The sequence below is a fragment of the Drosophila erecta genome, unplaced genomic scaffold (assembly GCF_003286155.1).
Source record: "Drosophila erecta strain 14021-0224.00,06,07 unplaced genomic scaffold, DereRS2 tig00000055-arrow-pilon, whole genome shotgun sequence".
In the NCBI taxonomy this organism is placed as follows: Eukaryota; Metazoa; Arthropoda; class Insecta; order Diptera; family Drosophilidae; genus Drosophila; species Drosophila erecta.
The window spans coordinates 5140043-5155250 of NW_020825200.1; the positions used below are offsets into that span (position 1 = coordinate 5140043).

General features: G+C 42.9%; 3 protein-coding genes across 9 annotated transcripts; 2 read left to right on the forward strand and 1 right to left on the reverse strand.

Moving 5' to 3' along the window:
* Positions 1 to 466: 466 nt before the first annotated feature.
* On the reverse strand, positions 467 to 6563 carry LOC6543367 (chorion transcription factor Cf2). Of its 7 annotated transcripts, none has more exons than XM_026979627.1 (4): positions 6327 to 6563; positions 4663 to 5795; positions 3835 to 3929; positions 467 to 2660 (listed from the first exon to the last, which is right to left on the reverse strand). In XM_026979627.1, the coding sequence occupies exons 2-4, from the start codon at positions 5673 to 5675 to the stop codon at positions 2485 to 2487; spliced, it is 1284 nt and encodes a 427-aa protein (XP_026835428.1). In that variant the 5' UTR covers positions 5676 to 5795; positions 6327 to 6563; the 3' UTR covers positions 467 to 2484. The 7 variants fall into 7 exon arrangements, with proteins under 7 accessions (XP_026835428.1, XP_015015122.1, XP_015015123.1 ...); XM_015159636.2 differs by having other exon boundaries at positions 4663 to 5919; XM_015159637.2 differs by having other exon boundaries at positions 3751 to 3929; positions 4663 to 5919.
* A 150-nt stretch (positions 6564 to 6713) lies between these two features.
* Positions 6714 to 9128, forward strand: LOC6543523 (serine/threonine-protein kinase RIO3). The gene is made up of 3 exons (XM_001968687.3): positions 6714 to 7022; positions 7081 to 7774; positions 7826 to 9128. Exons 2-3 carry the CDS (start codon positions 7082 to 7084, stop codon positions 8942 to 8944), a joined length of 1812 nt encoding a protein of 603 aa, XP_001968723.1. The 5' UTR covers positions 6714 to 7022; position 7081; the 3' UTR covers positions 8945 to 9128.
* Positions 9129 to 13521: 4393 nt separating this feature from the next.
* Positions 13522 to 14890, forward strand: LOC113564100. Its single transcript, XM_026978988.1, has 2 exons — positions 13522 to 14064; positions 14122 to 14890. The coding sequence occupies exons 1-2, from the start codon at positions 13558 to 13560 to the stop codon at positions 14881 to 14883; spliced, it is 1269 nt and encodes a 422-aa protein (XP_026834789.1). The 5' UTR covers positions 13522 to 13557; the 3' UTR covers positions 14884 to 14890.
* Positions 14891 to 15208: the final 318 nt, after the last annotated feature.

Here is a 15208-nt window from a genome sequence, read left to right on the forward strand (position 1 = left end):
ATTTAAAACAAAATGAAGGCAAAACCCAAAATGATAATTAATTATATAAAAAAAAGTAAAAAACCAACTTTTGGTTGCGTTTGATCAAAAGTGTGTGTATAAAAAAAATATTTATGGCATATACATAAACATATAACTAACTTATATTATATATAAATATATATACATATATATGAGTGTAATCAGCATTACAATAAAACAAAAACGAGAGAAAAACTAAATTAGTGGCTCAGCGCAAAGGAAACTACAAAAACGATTGGAAAAGAAACCGAATACATTTTGAAAGTGTGATAGTGTTCATAATATTCGTTCATTGTAATTAAAATGGAAAACAAACCCTAAATAAACTGAACTAAATCATCAAACATTTCCTGTATTTTTACGACAGACCTAAAAAGGGGGTACTCATCCACCTAAATATAATATATATATATTATATTCCAAACGACCTTGTGCGGTTTGTATGTATAATCTTTCTACATGGTTGGACTTTATTTTGTATATATAATTCCTTTTCATATATTTTAATTGAAATATTGCTCGAATATTTGCTAGATTTTGTCACGTAAATTTAGATTGCAAGTACATACATTTATATTCGTAATATCTATTTATATATTTAATAATAATAAATTTTACAATTTAACTTCTAATTACTCACTTGCTTATGTTCGTGTTTCTGTGTGTCTGTTGTCTGGCTTCGTTTTTGGATTCGTGGCTAAGATCTAATACTAATAGTTAGTCGCTATTTAGTACGTATCGCATTCAACATGATTCATTCATTGGTAATCACTTACAGCAGAGTTAATTGTTTTTTTTGTCAGTGTTGCGGTTAGTTAGGCGCTTTTTTCTGGATTTAGCTGTTTGCTTTTGATCGTCAACTCATCTCGGTTTATTTAAAACTTAAAGAATTACAATAGTTTAGTACTTAGAATTTATTTTGGTTTTACATGCGCTGCGCATCGTTTGTTGCTGTGCTATGTGCCATTAGGTAGACAATTTGTTTGAGTGTATTATGCATTAATATTAGATACAGGTTTATATATTTGCATACTTTATAATTATATAACACTATGTTATAAAAATGTACATGGTTTTGGTTTTGCTACAGTTTTAGTTGGTTTAGTACGTACAACTCTTGCAAGTAATCATTTGCTGGTTTAAAAAACGCGTTTAAGTAGTTTTAAAAATGATGAATCCACATTTATATACATTACAAAAACAACTTTAAGCTTTCTTTTTATCAAAAGTATCAATTATGTAGATCGTTATGTTAAATTTGTTTAATCTTCTAGTTTGGCGCATAAAGCTGTGTTGCGTTTAGCGTAGATTTCTCATTTCGATTTGCCTTAAATACTTTTTGTCTTGCGTTAAAAAATGCAAATTTTGTAAAATTAATTTCTTAGTTATGTTTTTCGTTTTTCTTTTTTAGTTTTATACAATCTCACTGTTTAGATTAGTTTAACAAACAAAAGCAGCGCTTTCAACTTAATTATTTTAAAAAATAAACAATGGTTAACATTCATCAATAAAAACAAGCTAAAATGATTAGATCATTTAGTTAATTAAAAGTAATTAAATTTTTAAAGCCAAAACAAACGAGATCCTGCTCGTGTGCAAATAATTGGGAAATGACTACAATGGTCCTTCGCCATTTCCACTACGAGTCGAAATTTTGAAAACATTTTTTATGTAGAATAAATAATTTTGTGTTGTTTTGATTTCGAATAAAATAGATGTATAATTTATAAAAATAATTTAAGTTTTGCGCGTAGACATGAGTTTACCTTTCTTTGTTTTGCTGCTTTCAGTAACATTTACAAACAATTTCAGGAAGTAGTAAAAATAATATTGCCACAAAGTATGAGTAAAAATATGTTCTCTCTCTTTATAAATAATATATGTGTGCGCGGTGTGTAGTGTGTAGCTTTTTCGGTGTGTAGGTATAGCGCCGCGCGTAAGTGAGTGTGCGCTAAGGAGTCACCATATAAAATCTCAATGAATAACAAAATATTATATACGATATACATAGGTGTATAAAAATAAAATTGCAAAACATCTACATAACCAAATAATAATAAGAATCAAAAATCGATTGCAATAACTTAAACATTCTACGAACTGTATGCTAATTTAGTACAACTGTGTTTCTGCTTCTCTGTTAACCGAAATGAAAGTATCTAATTTAGTAATTTAATCTAGCAGCACTGCGAAGAGATTTGCCAGTCGTTGGTTGCGTTGCATCCGCTGCAGTTAACACCCATGTACGTGAGTGTGTCTCGTCTTTGAAATGGTCTTTCATTTTGGGTTGCTCATCCCGTTTCCGCTGCAGCTCTTAGCGTCCTAAGCCGATGCCGCAGCCGCTGCAGATGGCTTCTTGGGATCTGTATCCGTGTCGGCGGACAACGGCGGCGGCGCACCAGGAGGAGGAGGAGGAGCGGCTGGGGCAGGAACGGGTATCTGGCGGCCACCGCCCGGCCTTCCCTAGAGCGGATGCAGCTTGGTCGTGTGCACAGTAAGGGCGCTGCGCTGCGTGAAACGCTTGTCACAGTACGGACAGGTGTACGGCTTCTCGCCGGTGTGCGTCCGTATGTGCTTGGTCAGATAGTCCTTCACGCTGAAGGACTTCTCGCAGTACCCGCAGTGAAACGGCTTCTCTCCTGCAAAACAGCCACGATTGGCGAAACGGAGAAAGTTGGGAACTCGGTTAGCACATGTCGCTAGCACTTGGCCAGTTTGCTTGGTGCGTGCAGTACCAAAGGTTTGATTGTTTTGATTGATTGACTGAGTGAGTGGTGGATGTGTGGGTACAGTAGATATGTATGCATATCAAATAGGGTTTGCACGTAATCAAACTAGAGATAGATTATATATTAAATGTGTATATATATTTGGTTGGTGTTGTTAAAATGCATTAGAGACATATTATTACGTAATGAGATGAGGCGGCGGGCGATACGGATTTGGATTATCATTTTGCTTTGCTACCCTCACAGAAAGCTTGCTCATAAATAGTTGTGATTTTGATTTTCTCGTTCTGTGAGGGTATGTAAACTGTGACTCATACTATTCGTTATTTGTCGCTAATCAAAGATGGCAAAAATTCAAGGCCCCGATTGTCACTTGCTGGAAATCGCATAGTTGCTTAACTAGAATCTCTAACTAGACGATTGATTATAATCTAAATTAAACTTTTTCGAAGCAATCAAGATGAAAATCTTATTATAGAAGCACATGTAATCGGAACGTTATATTATTAATTAAATTGCACACTGATTTCACATTGATCATCTCAACTTCTCACAACGGTTGTCGTTTATAATTACTATATTCTGGGTTTCCGATTATTTAGAATGTAATTTCAATAGAATACACTTTAGCAAGCGACATCCTGATCTTGACCATTGGGTTTGGCAATTTTTGCCGCCTTATTCGACGTGTTTTTCTGCGCAGGCGCTGCGGCGGCTCGAGTCTGGTGATTGAGCTTCGGCAGGGACACTGGCAGTGGTGAGAGATTGATATTGGTACTGATTGATTGAGATTGATTGATAGAGATTGAGCGAGTTTGTGTATGGCAAATGGGAATGGACTTGCATACAGAGGTTTCTCTTTTTTGAGTATTGCTTTTTTCTCATCACGCTGAGGTGATAATTTACTGATCGATTGATTGGTTGAAAAGTCGATTGATTGGTTGAGTTGATTGAGAGCTGATTGACTGACTGAATTGATTTGAAAAATATTGCTTCTCACCCGTGTGAGTCGTTAAATGTTTGTTCAGGTAATCCTTAACAGTGAACGCCCTGCCACAATAGCCACATCTAAATGGTTTCTCACCTGTATGTATGCGAGTGTGCTGTTTTAGTGTATTCGATTGAGTGAAGGACTTGCCGCAGTAGGAGCACGTGTAGGGGCGTTCTTTGGGCGTGGCGCTGTCGGAGTTGCGGTTCGGAGAGTGGAGATTCGAGAGTTAAGAATTATTCATATTCATATTCACAAAATACCGCGCAGAAACGGAGAAGAGAAAGATACAGAGAGAGAGAGAGTGTGGGCGCGGGAGAAAAGAAAGAAATTTAAATTATATTATTAGTAACACTCGATTTAAAAATAAGTTGCAAAACAAACGACACACGAACGCATGGGCCTCGTCCCAGAGCTTCGAGGGCGCGCCCATGCGTCCAGCTGGCCCGAAGGAAATCAAAAATAATATATATACAAGTGGTAAGATTATTGGGGTTAGCTCGGCGATCACGCAGCCCCAAACGCAAAGGGAGCCCCACAAACAGAACGTGGTTCCCTTTGAGCTGGAGCGGGCAAGGCCTTGGAATGAATAACGGGTACTCCGGCAATGATCTAGGAACCACTCTTATCTTAAAACAATGTAACTGAATGTTTCCCTAGATGCAAAGAGACTTAATCTTGTTGAGATTAAGCTGAGGTCTATACTATATCTACCAATATTTTATAGATTCTTTACACGACAATATCACATCACTTCTAACGTTAGTTATGCAAGTATTGCTTTAAGTAAATTGACGCTACTATCATTAAAATATCTATAAAATCATCAAATGCCAGTTACACGACTATAGCGTTTATGGTGGCTGTCAAAAGCTATCATTGCCGGAATACACAGTCAGTAAGATGCATATAAAATGGATTTACTCTGCTTCGCCTGTGTGTATCTTGCGGTGCATTGCCAGAGTGCCGGGCGTCTTGAAGGTCTTTGGACAATCCGGGCATTTGTGCCGGATCTTGTGCGCCAGATCGGCGGCCACCGTTTGCGTGCCGACTAGCACACCCGAACTGGCCGGAGCGGGTACACCGGGATTGGCTTGTATGGCATAGACGGGCACAGAGTTGACCACATCACCACTATCGCTCAGGCTGAGTGGCTCCTCCTTGATAATGACCTGCGGGTGGGCCACAATGGCGCCACCGTTGGCATTCTTGTTTAGCTTGACGGTGAGCGGTGGCACCTTCAGCGCCACCTGGTCGCCGGCGAGATCCTGATCCTGCTGGTGATGATGCACCTGCTGCTGTTGCGCCTGCTCCTGCATTTCACGCTGCTGCTGCTCCAGCAGTTCCTGCTGCTGCTGCTGTTGTTGGTGCTGTTGCTGATGGTGGTGCTCCGCCTGCAGTTGCTGCTGGTGGTGCTGCTCCTCGGGCGTCAGTCTCATATCACGGGGCGCCATCGACGGCAGCTGGTCGTCGGGCGTCACCGCCGCCTCCTGCTGTTCCATAAAGCCCTGCTGTCCGGCGGCCAGCATGGCGGTGGTGCAAATGGAGCCGCACTGCGTGCATTTGTACTCGTTGGGCTGCTGAGTGGCCGAGTGGATGCCATAGATGCTGCAAATGAGGCAGCGGGCCAGGAAGGCGGACGTCTGATGAGCCAGCCGATGGTGTTCGTCCAGGTCGACGGCGTTGCCAAACTTTTCATCACAATTGAAGCAGGGGTGGCTGAGCTTGGGGTGCTGCTGTGCCTGCGGATGGCCACCGTCCAGCGTGGCGATGGCTCCCTGGGCGTTCAGCGTTATCCCGTGGCACAGCTGCATGTGATCCGCGACATGCTGCGGCCGCTCGAACTGCTGGTGGCACATGGGACAATAGTGCGGCGACACGTGCACATTGGGATCCATGCTGAGATTGGGCAGAAAGGCGGTCTTCAGGGTGTCCATGTTGGCTATCACGGTGGCCACTTGGTGCGTGGGGGTGGCAGGGGCGGTGGTGGAGGTGGCTGAGGAGGGGGGCGGCGGCGGCGCTGGCGACTGATCCTCGGGGCGTGGCAGACGCTGTTCCTGTGGATTCGTGGTGGACTTTATCATTTCACTTCCGCTGGCGCTTGGAGTAATCGCTTCTTTTTGTCTTGGTTAGTGGGCAGGAGCAGGTGCAATTGGCGGTTAAAGAAGGCGATAGAAGGCGCTGCAGGAGTAATAAAAATCATAATTACAGGCGGCCAAAAGCGGATGTACATATGTATGCAAGGCGGATGTATGGGTGTGTTGGTGTGTGTTCTTTGAGTCGGGCAGTCGCAAATTAACAGGAACGAATTCAGAAATCACAATTTCACGAAATCTTCAGCCCCGATCTTCTGCATTTGACCCCCAATGTCCCCCCACAGCGGCTGGCTGGCGAAGAAGAGGAAGAATGAAGAGGAGGAGGAGAATAAGAAGAAGAAGAGGAGGCAGGCAGCAGCAGCGGCAATGCGTTCGAATTGAAAATTTTTTTCAGTCTGTCATATTCTAAATTCGGAATTCTATTTTGATTGCTTTTTCGGTCTCTCGTTTTGTTTCCATCTTTCTTACCAGCGCACTGAATATTTACTGCACCTTGTTGTTGCTGGCGGCCGTTCTATTTTGTTGTTTTTGGAGCGGGGGTCACGAAAATGCTGGGACGGCCAATCAGTTTAATAACATTTTCTCCTTTGTACAACAAATAAACGTATATTAACAAAAAAAATTTTTCACTTTTATTATTATTTTTGGCGAAAAATGTACAACTACAACAAAAAGTATCGATTACAGGCATCGAAACTGCTTCTGGCAACGTCGCTCTAGAACGGACGATGTGGCAACGATTTTGCTAGCGATATTTTTTGCTGCCTTTTTCCTAAAATTAGTCAAATATCACGTTTTCTAAGTATGCAAATTATAGTATAATATATCTATAATAAGGCTTTACAAAAATGTAAGCAAAGCTTTCGATAATTTGAGACGTTAATCAAATACTATCGGGTCTATCGGTCTGCGATAGTTCGATATTTTTATAGGCTGATCATTTCACAACAATTGGAAAAAGCATTGTTTGGTGAAATACAATATAAATATTATTGCAACAAGGGTGCAATTGGCTCCCCGTTATATTGGGAATCTATAGTGCCACAAATCTCACTTGTCATCAACCGCGGACACATCGAAGTCCACCTGCAATCCGCCGCTGGTCAGGATTTGGATAGGGGCTTGTTTGTCAACTGCCACAATTACCACCGACATAGAACTCCATCTCGTCAAGCCAAGTTCCAATAGGTTTGTCGAATCACAGCACCAAATTTCCATGTATATTGACTGTCCTTCAATTGTGCAGAATGTCGTCACCATGGGTTAAGAGCAGCGATCCAGTGCAGCAGGTAAATCTGGCGGATATAATGTCGGAGCAATATGCCCACAAGTTGCACGACAAGGAGCTGCAGCGCCATACGGAGAAGCTGAAAAAACCAAATGAGCATATATCACCTGTTTGGGGGACGGAGGCATCTTCCTCGCCAGCTCCTAGTTCGCTTAGAAACCAAAGTAATGCGGAGGAATGGGAGGATTACTCTGCGCTTCTTAACGTCGATGGAAACCTTCCGGAGGACATTCAGCTGCCTGAAGATAGCGATGCAGTTATAGCCCAGCTATTGCAGTCCCAGTTCGATCACGAGTACAATGAAGAATTGCGTCGCATCGAGCGGCAGCAAAACAAGCAGTCCAAGGTCACTGTTACCCTCAATAAGTTCCTACGCGATGGCGATGCCGAGTTCTTGCACGACACTGCCGAAGATGACTACGAGGAGGACGAATTGGAGCAACTGAAGCACGACTGGGATCGGTTCGAGGACAACGAACGACAGCTTGACTCTATACCAAGATGCGGCTTTAAAGTTAACAAGGAGGGCGAGATGATAACAAAGCACGATCCGCAACTCTGCGCCGTGCGTAATGCTCAGCGGGTGATGTCTTTTCCACCGGAGTTTCCTACCGGCGATGCTGCCGGTTTTGACATGAAACTCTCCAACAAGGTTAGAAGTGACCAGTGTTAAGAGATACCAAGACTTAAACCTACCTTTCAGGTGTTCAACCAACTAAGAGCCCATTCTCGACGAGGTCGCTCCGACAAACATGAAAAAGTGGCCACCGCAGAAATGGGATTGGATGCGGGCACTCGTATGCTGCTGTACAAGCTGATCAATAACCAAGTACTGGAGCAGATTAACGGCATCATATCCACAGGCAAAGAGGCGGTCATCTTACACGCTAACTCCGATGCGAATTATACAGGCAGCAACGAGCATGGTCACCAGAGTGGTGTGCTAGTTCCGCCGCAGCTTTTGCCCCGGGAGTGTGCCATTAAAATCTTTAAAACCACACTCAACGAGTTCAAGCAGCGCGATAGATACATCAAGGATGACTACCGGTTCAAGGACCGCTTTAGCAAGCAAAACCACCGGGTGATCATCAACATGTGGGCGGAGAAGGAGATGCATAATCTGATGAGGATGCAAGCCATCGGTCTAAACGTTCCAGATGTCGTTGTGCTGAAGAAGCACGTGCTGGTAATGCGGTTCATCGGTGACAATCACAACGCTGCGCCCAAGTTAAAGGATGCCCGCCTGAGTGACGCAGAGCTGAGCTGCGCCTACGAAGAGATTGTGGCCGCGATGCACAAGTTGTACAATGAGGCTAAGCTGGTGCACGCCGATATGAGCGAATATAACATACTCTGGTTCGAGGGTAAGTGCTGGTTTATTGATGTGGCCCAGAGTGTCGAACCGAAGCATCCCAGTGCCCTGGAGTTCTTGATGAGAGATTGCGGCAACATTGTTAGCTTCTTTGAACGACGCGGCCTGCCCAACATTTACACCAAGGAGCAGCTGTTTGAGTTTATTACTGGTCTCAATTCAGAGGTCCACACTGCCGCTCAGCTGGAGCAGATCCACACGCGTGGCGCTTCCATTAGCCAAGCCACTGCTCCGAACCAGGAGGAGTGCCCTGATGAACTGAAACCTTTGGAGTATCCCTTTGAGCTGGCCTGGGAAAAATCACAGCAAGATCGCGCGACCCAAAAGGCTCTGGAGCAAAAGCAGCATAATAACGATAACAAATCCGACACGGATAAGGATCAGGAGACCGATGATAATGAGAACGATAGTGACGACAAGGAAAAGGTTAACAAAACTGCCAACCATTGAAACTTCTAAAGTGTAGACTCATTTAGTTTAGTTTTTAATTGATATTAACAGTTTGGCCACAGAGATTCCATAGCAAAAGATATGATTCTTGTAGTCAAGCAACTTGACTATAAAAGATCCCTCGAAAAAAGAATAAATTGTTTTGTTTTCCGCCTATGGAAAAACAATTGCTTTGTATTTTATAGAATTTATTTATTATTTTATGTTTAACCTTCAACTCCTATGTATTGTGCTCAAATTTGCATTTGTTGCACTCATGTTGTTACGGATATTTCTTCTAATGGCTTTGATCTTGAATCGTTATTAATCAATTAAGATTAATGCAAATGTCAGGCTTCAATGGCCACACGCCCATCTTCCAAATCAGCTAACCCGACAATTGAACTCATTTGGTGCGCAGTTTTCCCCATTAATTGGGAGATTTGTCGGTTCAATCGAATCCCCGATCAGATGATTACGTATAGAAATGCACACGACTCTGGACTGTCGATTGCTCGGGGCTAGTACATCTATCTGTACGAGAGTAGTCTGGATGCGTTTGCGAAATTGGACTTTGCAAAATATTGTGGTTCAATTGTGACGTCAGAATCCAGTTGAGAGCAGTTCCGTGCGTACCAATCTACAAACATATGTATGTATATTGTGAATGAATTCTGTTGGGTTCAGTATAGCTTGAGATGCAAAGTCTACTTTGGTTTACCCTTCCTTATCATTATGGAACTTCAAAAACTATATATATTTTGCTTTGTCTGTTTTGATGAAATAATAGCTAAGCATAATACTCAAATGTAGTATCAACGGATTTTTGCAATCTTTTTTAGATTTCTGCGACCCACTTGTTTGTACTCTTTTTGAAAAAATGAGAGGATCTTAACACAGGGCTGCATTTTGGCCTTCAAAGCGAAAACCGTTAGTTGCTTATTTCCGTTTCCGTCACGACATCTGCAATTTGAGTTCAATTTCAATTGATTCGCATTCGCTGTTGTTGTGCAGCCGTCAATCAAAATGTAACTTTCTTTCGATCATCGGCACACGCAGCAGTTCATCCCATCTATCATTTGTTGTTTATTTGCGGCGCTTGCAAGTGGAAAATATTATTTATTTTTGATTTCTGATCGAGCACAGCCCACTTGACGTTGGCAACAGCAGATCTGAAAAATCGCCTTCTATTAGCGTCTATTGAAATTGTGATACGTGTGCCTGCGGCTACAACCACATACATATGCATAATATACATATGTATATATTTGTGGCTATATGTAACTCGGAGCCCCACACATAGACGCCAATGGGGGCCCGACTTCGTGTGACGGTGACGCGTAGCGGCGAGGGGGGATCTGAAGGGGAGCCAAGTGGCGTGGGGATGGAGGTTGAAAATAGACGCACCAAAAACACGAGTTGGAGCGGCCAACACAGAACTGTATGAAATATACATATGTACGTACATACGTACAAATGTATGTACTTATGCCCAATAAAACGAAATCATGTAGCGAAATAAATGTGTCATTCGCATTTGAAATAGAAAAATAAAGAACACTGTGAAAATGTTTGTAACTTAAAATAATTTTAAAAGAAACATTTAGTAATAAGGATTGTAACAATGAAATACTATTAAAAGATAAATAATTACAAAATGTTAGGACCTTTCCCGAAAAAGAACTTAAAATCGTTTTTTTAAAGATACATTAAAGAATACATTAGAATTCGATTAATTTATTTCTAACGCATTCTACTGAATAACTGTATGAGGTATCTCTATGTGTCAGGAAAGGTCTCTCAAGTCATCTCGTAGAAAGATTTCCAAGAAATTATACGAATTTCGGGGAATTTCGAAATTGAAGGAGCACTTGAAAACCTGCTTTCATTGTGGGGCAATGAAAAAAGCACGAATAACAAGTCAAAGCAATAATCATAAAGACAGGCAGAAAGAAGTTTGCAAAAAAAAAAATGGCCAATGAAGAAAAGCGAAAAATACCAAACAAGGCTATAAACTCAGACATTGCGTTTGGATCATCAATTAAAAAGTGCCGGACATGTAATCAGTGTTCAGTCCACGGTCCTCGGGTGAAAAAGTGGGCTGACCTAGGCAAGAAATTAATTAGGATCACAGAGAAAAAATTGTATGATACTGTTAAGAACCATGATTAAAATTCTTTCAATTCCAAAATTTTAATTGAAAGTATCAGCAAAACTTCCCATCGAAACTGGGAACTGTTTTGCAATATGAGATCAACATGTGAGTCTTATGTTGCTGGTAGCATTTTCTTCAGGTGTAGCCAGTCACTCACACACACGCGCCACTTGACAGTGCGAAGAGGAAGAGGCAGAGACCGAAAACTTCGAAGGAGGCTCGTCGTGATCTTGGGGCCGCTGCTCCGCCACTGCCGCTGCCTCAGTCGCAGTCGCTGCCTCTGCCTCTGCCGACGCGATCGTGATCGAACTGACCTCAAGTGGCTGCAGACACCCCCCTTCTCCTTTTCAACACTCCCCACCAACACACACACTCTCGCACACACGGGATGTGCGCAGACTGGAATTTGCGCGTTTAAAGTTAACAATTTATTTGCATTATTAATTTTCATTTTGGAGCTACACTCCGAGAAATCAATATGTAACGGAATAAAGAAAAATCTTAGCTGGCCTGTTAATGTATTCTGCTTTATATTAAGACATGTGCTAAAGGAATCTTAGTATTGCTTAATTCAAATAATTTAAGCCTTATGATATTGTATACACTCGCATCTAGAAAACAATATTTTCGGATGGCATTTCGAATGGGCATAGGATGATCATATTTAGTATTTATATTTAAATATATGAAACCCCAAATTACTGATTTCTTACGTTTGGAAATTAAAAATAAAATAAAGTGCTACTGCACTTACTCGACGATTTTTTCCCGTGCACGATTGCAAGTTGGTCAAGCCAAGTGTGTCGCCTCCTCTGCTCTTCCGCTGCTCGACTTGGACACTTGGGCACTTGGACAGCGGCATCTTCTATTTTAGGTCTAACTTGTTAACTAGTTAACTAGTTGCTGGCGTGGAACGCGGGTAGGTAATTCAAGTTAGCTACAAAAATAGGACCTTAATTTATTGTTGCCACCATTCCATCGTCGTTCGCTCCCAGTTGGCAGTAGACGTCCTTACATGGTCGTATCATTTTCATTTTTCTTGGTGGCGCATCCACACGCCCCCCGTCACCCCTCCTCCTTGCTAAATAATCGCTGACTTCAACGAAAGTGAAATCTTCTGCGGTCTAAGATGCCAGTTCAGTGCCCCCAAGTACAGTAGACAAAAAGGTACAAGATGTGTGTCAAATAGCATACAAATGAATTGGCATTTATTTTGAAAAAGTGCTAGTAATAACGTAGATATTCATTTAATGACTTACGCTTATTTACAGCTATGCAGTCGTAAATGTGACTTTGTAAGTTACTTTGAAGTTTAAATAAGCTACACTGTTCAACTAAAATATTCGGTAGTTAAAATACTGTATTTAATTTGAATTCTGTGAATAAGAAATCACGGAAATTCAAATCAACAAATGGAAAAAATGTTGCATACTTCTAGGTATGCGATAAGCCAATTCAAATCAGTGCCCGTAAATTATTACAACAATTCGTGTTAAAAAAGCCGTATCTCTTAATAGAGTGCCCACTGTACGTGTGAGCATGGACCCATTAAATGGTTACCCGAGCAATTGGGGTATAATTACCATATCTTCCCCCTGGGACGACACTGCGATCCCAGTAAATTATAAGCCAGGCACACTGCCACGCCCACTCCGTCGCCAACTACGCCCCCGCCCATCCTGACGCCAAATTCATAAAATTCTAGTCAACGGTGCTTAGACTCGAAATGTATAAAGTGAAAAACGAAACTTGGTGTTAAAAACATGCGCAAACAGACCTAATTGATGTGCCCAAAACTGGAAAAAAACATTACAAAGTGTCATCACATTTTAAGGCGAAAAACTGTTGCAAAAAAATAATAAAAATTGACAGGCACATGCTAATGAAGGTAAGCGCTCGCCCAAATGAACCTGATGAGGTTTATTGGGCTTTTGCTTGATTGCCGAACGAACGACCATTACAATACCCAAATGACCGAAATGGCCAAAAACGTGTTTCCCTTAAAGCCACCTCCGATATGTGCGTCACGTGAGACGATCGCAGCGAATCGGCGATGATTCAGCGATCCAAACGATTTCTATATGTACACGTTTATACATACATTTCATACAGGTACATACCTATATTCGCGGTATTCATTAATAAACCGCAAACATATTCGCTGTCAGGTATCCGAACCGGAGGCGTTTACCCTTGACCATGTTTTGACAACCAACATGAGCACATGGCCACAATGGAGGAACCGAACACCGTTAGGAGTCGGAACGACCCAATCCCGATGCAGCCCACTCCCATACAATCGTTCTATCACCATCTACCTGGGTCACAACTCACGTTTGGCATGTGCTGATTGAGGGACAGATGTTTGGGCCGGGGGTTCGATGCTATGGGTACCCATGTGGATATCTACCTGGTCTGGCCGTGTCCAGATTTCTCCAGATTCTGATGACTTGTTTACGGAACGAAACGTGCTGGCAAAATGGAAATACGAAGCCATGCAAAAGCGCTGGCATTGGCTGGAATCAAATCAAATATTACGTTACTCTATAAGAAAGTAGATCTTAAATATGACACAGTAAAGATCCCAAAGGCTTTGGAGCAGCTATCACTCCATTTCTCTCGCGTTTCTCGTTGTAACATATTTTTTAAGCCATCTAGAAAAAGACTCAGGGATTGTGAGCTAAATTTATGCAAGATGCCCTATCTATATGGAATAGCGGACACCAAGTTCCTCCACCAGAGAAAAAAAAAGCAGACCAAGATCCGTTTGGATATGGCACCCACCAAATTCCAACGGAATGAGTTCCTAAAGGGCTGTCCCAAGTACGATAAGGACGATGTACCCATACAGTTTAGAACCACACCCGATTCCCTTGTAGAGCTCTGTATCATTGTGGTGGACAAGTTGCCATTGCCATCGATCTTTGAGTGGGATGACATGGACATCCGGCGGTGGATCAATGGCTACGGCTATCCTCAGTATATGGTAGGTAATACAGAACGATTCAGTTCCAGTGTCATAAGATCATCATGCTCATTTCAGAACACCTTGCGGGTGAACATGATCTCAGGTCGGAAGCTGCTGCTCCTGGACGCCTCCGCGCTGTGTGCGATGAACATCAAGAACTTCGATCACATCCGTCACATAACCTATGGCATCCGGATGCTCTTCCACTTCGAGCTGACCAAGTTCTCATCCAGCATCACGCTGCCGGGCGAAAAGCCCAATGAACTGTACTTGCTCTTCCACACGCAGACCGGAATGAACTACGACGAGGTGCGCAGGAGCGATCTGTACCGACGGATGCAGCTCCTACGTGAGCGTGCCCGCAATCTGGACCATTGGGATCTGCTATACCTGTGGCTGCGCCGCGAGCAGGAGCGCAAGTACCAGGATCTCATCGGAATGGTGCCGCGCTTCACGATGTACAAGTGCGAGGCGGCGGCAAAGCCTCCGGTGGAATCGTCACTGGACCTGAAACCCGATGAGCTCATATGCATGACTTGCATTCCGCCGTGCGACTGCGACTGGACCACACGGGATCTCCGGCTGCCGTGGCGACTGGAGTGCCTGCCGCCCATGCTGGAAACCACCATGAGCAAGTGGAACGCCATGCAGGCGCAGTGCGCCACCTGCATCCCGCCGTGCGAGTGCCGTTGGCCACCGCGATTCTATCTCACGGGCACCGTCATCCGGTGCCTGCAGCAGAAGTTCCCGGAGAAGTTCTGCCCCATCTTCGACGAGCGGTACAGGGCCTCACCGCGACCCAGTCTCGTGGAGCGCTGGACTCGCTTCTCCATTTGATTCGGCACTTTCACAACCTGTTTATTTCATAGATATAGTATTCCATGTTTGAGCTACGCAAATGAACATACACATTCAGCTTTTGATTGCAATTTTGGGCTCTCCATAGGATTGGGGTCCTTGAACGGATGCACCTAATCGCCATAAGTTCTGAAGGGCGAGATCTATGGAATTTCATCATGTGTACAGAGTGAGAACTGCTCCAAGAACTGCTATAAAAACTAACAAATCTCTCGTTCAAATAAGCTATTAGTCAAATATTTAAATGTCTGTCAAAACAAAAAGCACTGATGTTTCAAAATTGCCGCGTAAACTGAGCACTTCG

Bases quoted from the DNA above. Each gene is read 5' to 3' on its own strand.
- LOC6543367 (XM_015159637.2), bottom strand. From the start codon at position 5,822: ATGATAAAGTCCACCACGAATCCACAGGAACAGCGTCTGCCACGCCCC. The intron at 3,930-4,662 runs GTAAATCCATTT...CAACTCCGACAG, and splicing joins ATACACACAGGCGAAGCAGA to CGCCACGCCCAAAGAACGCC. The intron at 2,661-3,750 runs GTGAGAAGCAAT...GCTGTTTTGCAG, and splicing joins ACATTTAACGACTCACACGG to GAGAGAAGCCGTTTCACTGC.
- LOC6543523 (XM_001968687.3), top strand. From the start codon at position 7,082: ATGTCGTCACCATGGGTTAAGAGCAGCGATCCAGTGCAGCAGGTAAAT. The intron at 7,775-7,825 runs GTTAGAAGTGAC...CCTACCTTTCAG, and splicing joins ACATGAAACTCTCCAACAAG to GTGTTCAACCAACTAAGAGC.
- LOC113564100 (XM_026978988.1), top strand. From the start codon at position 13,558: ATGGAAATACGAAGCCATGCAAAAGCGCTGGCATTGGCTGGAATCAAA. The intron at 14,065-14,121 runs GTAGGTAATACA...TGCTCATTTCAG, and splicing joins ACGGCTATCCTCAGTATATG to AACACCTTGCGGGTGAACAT.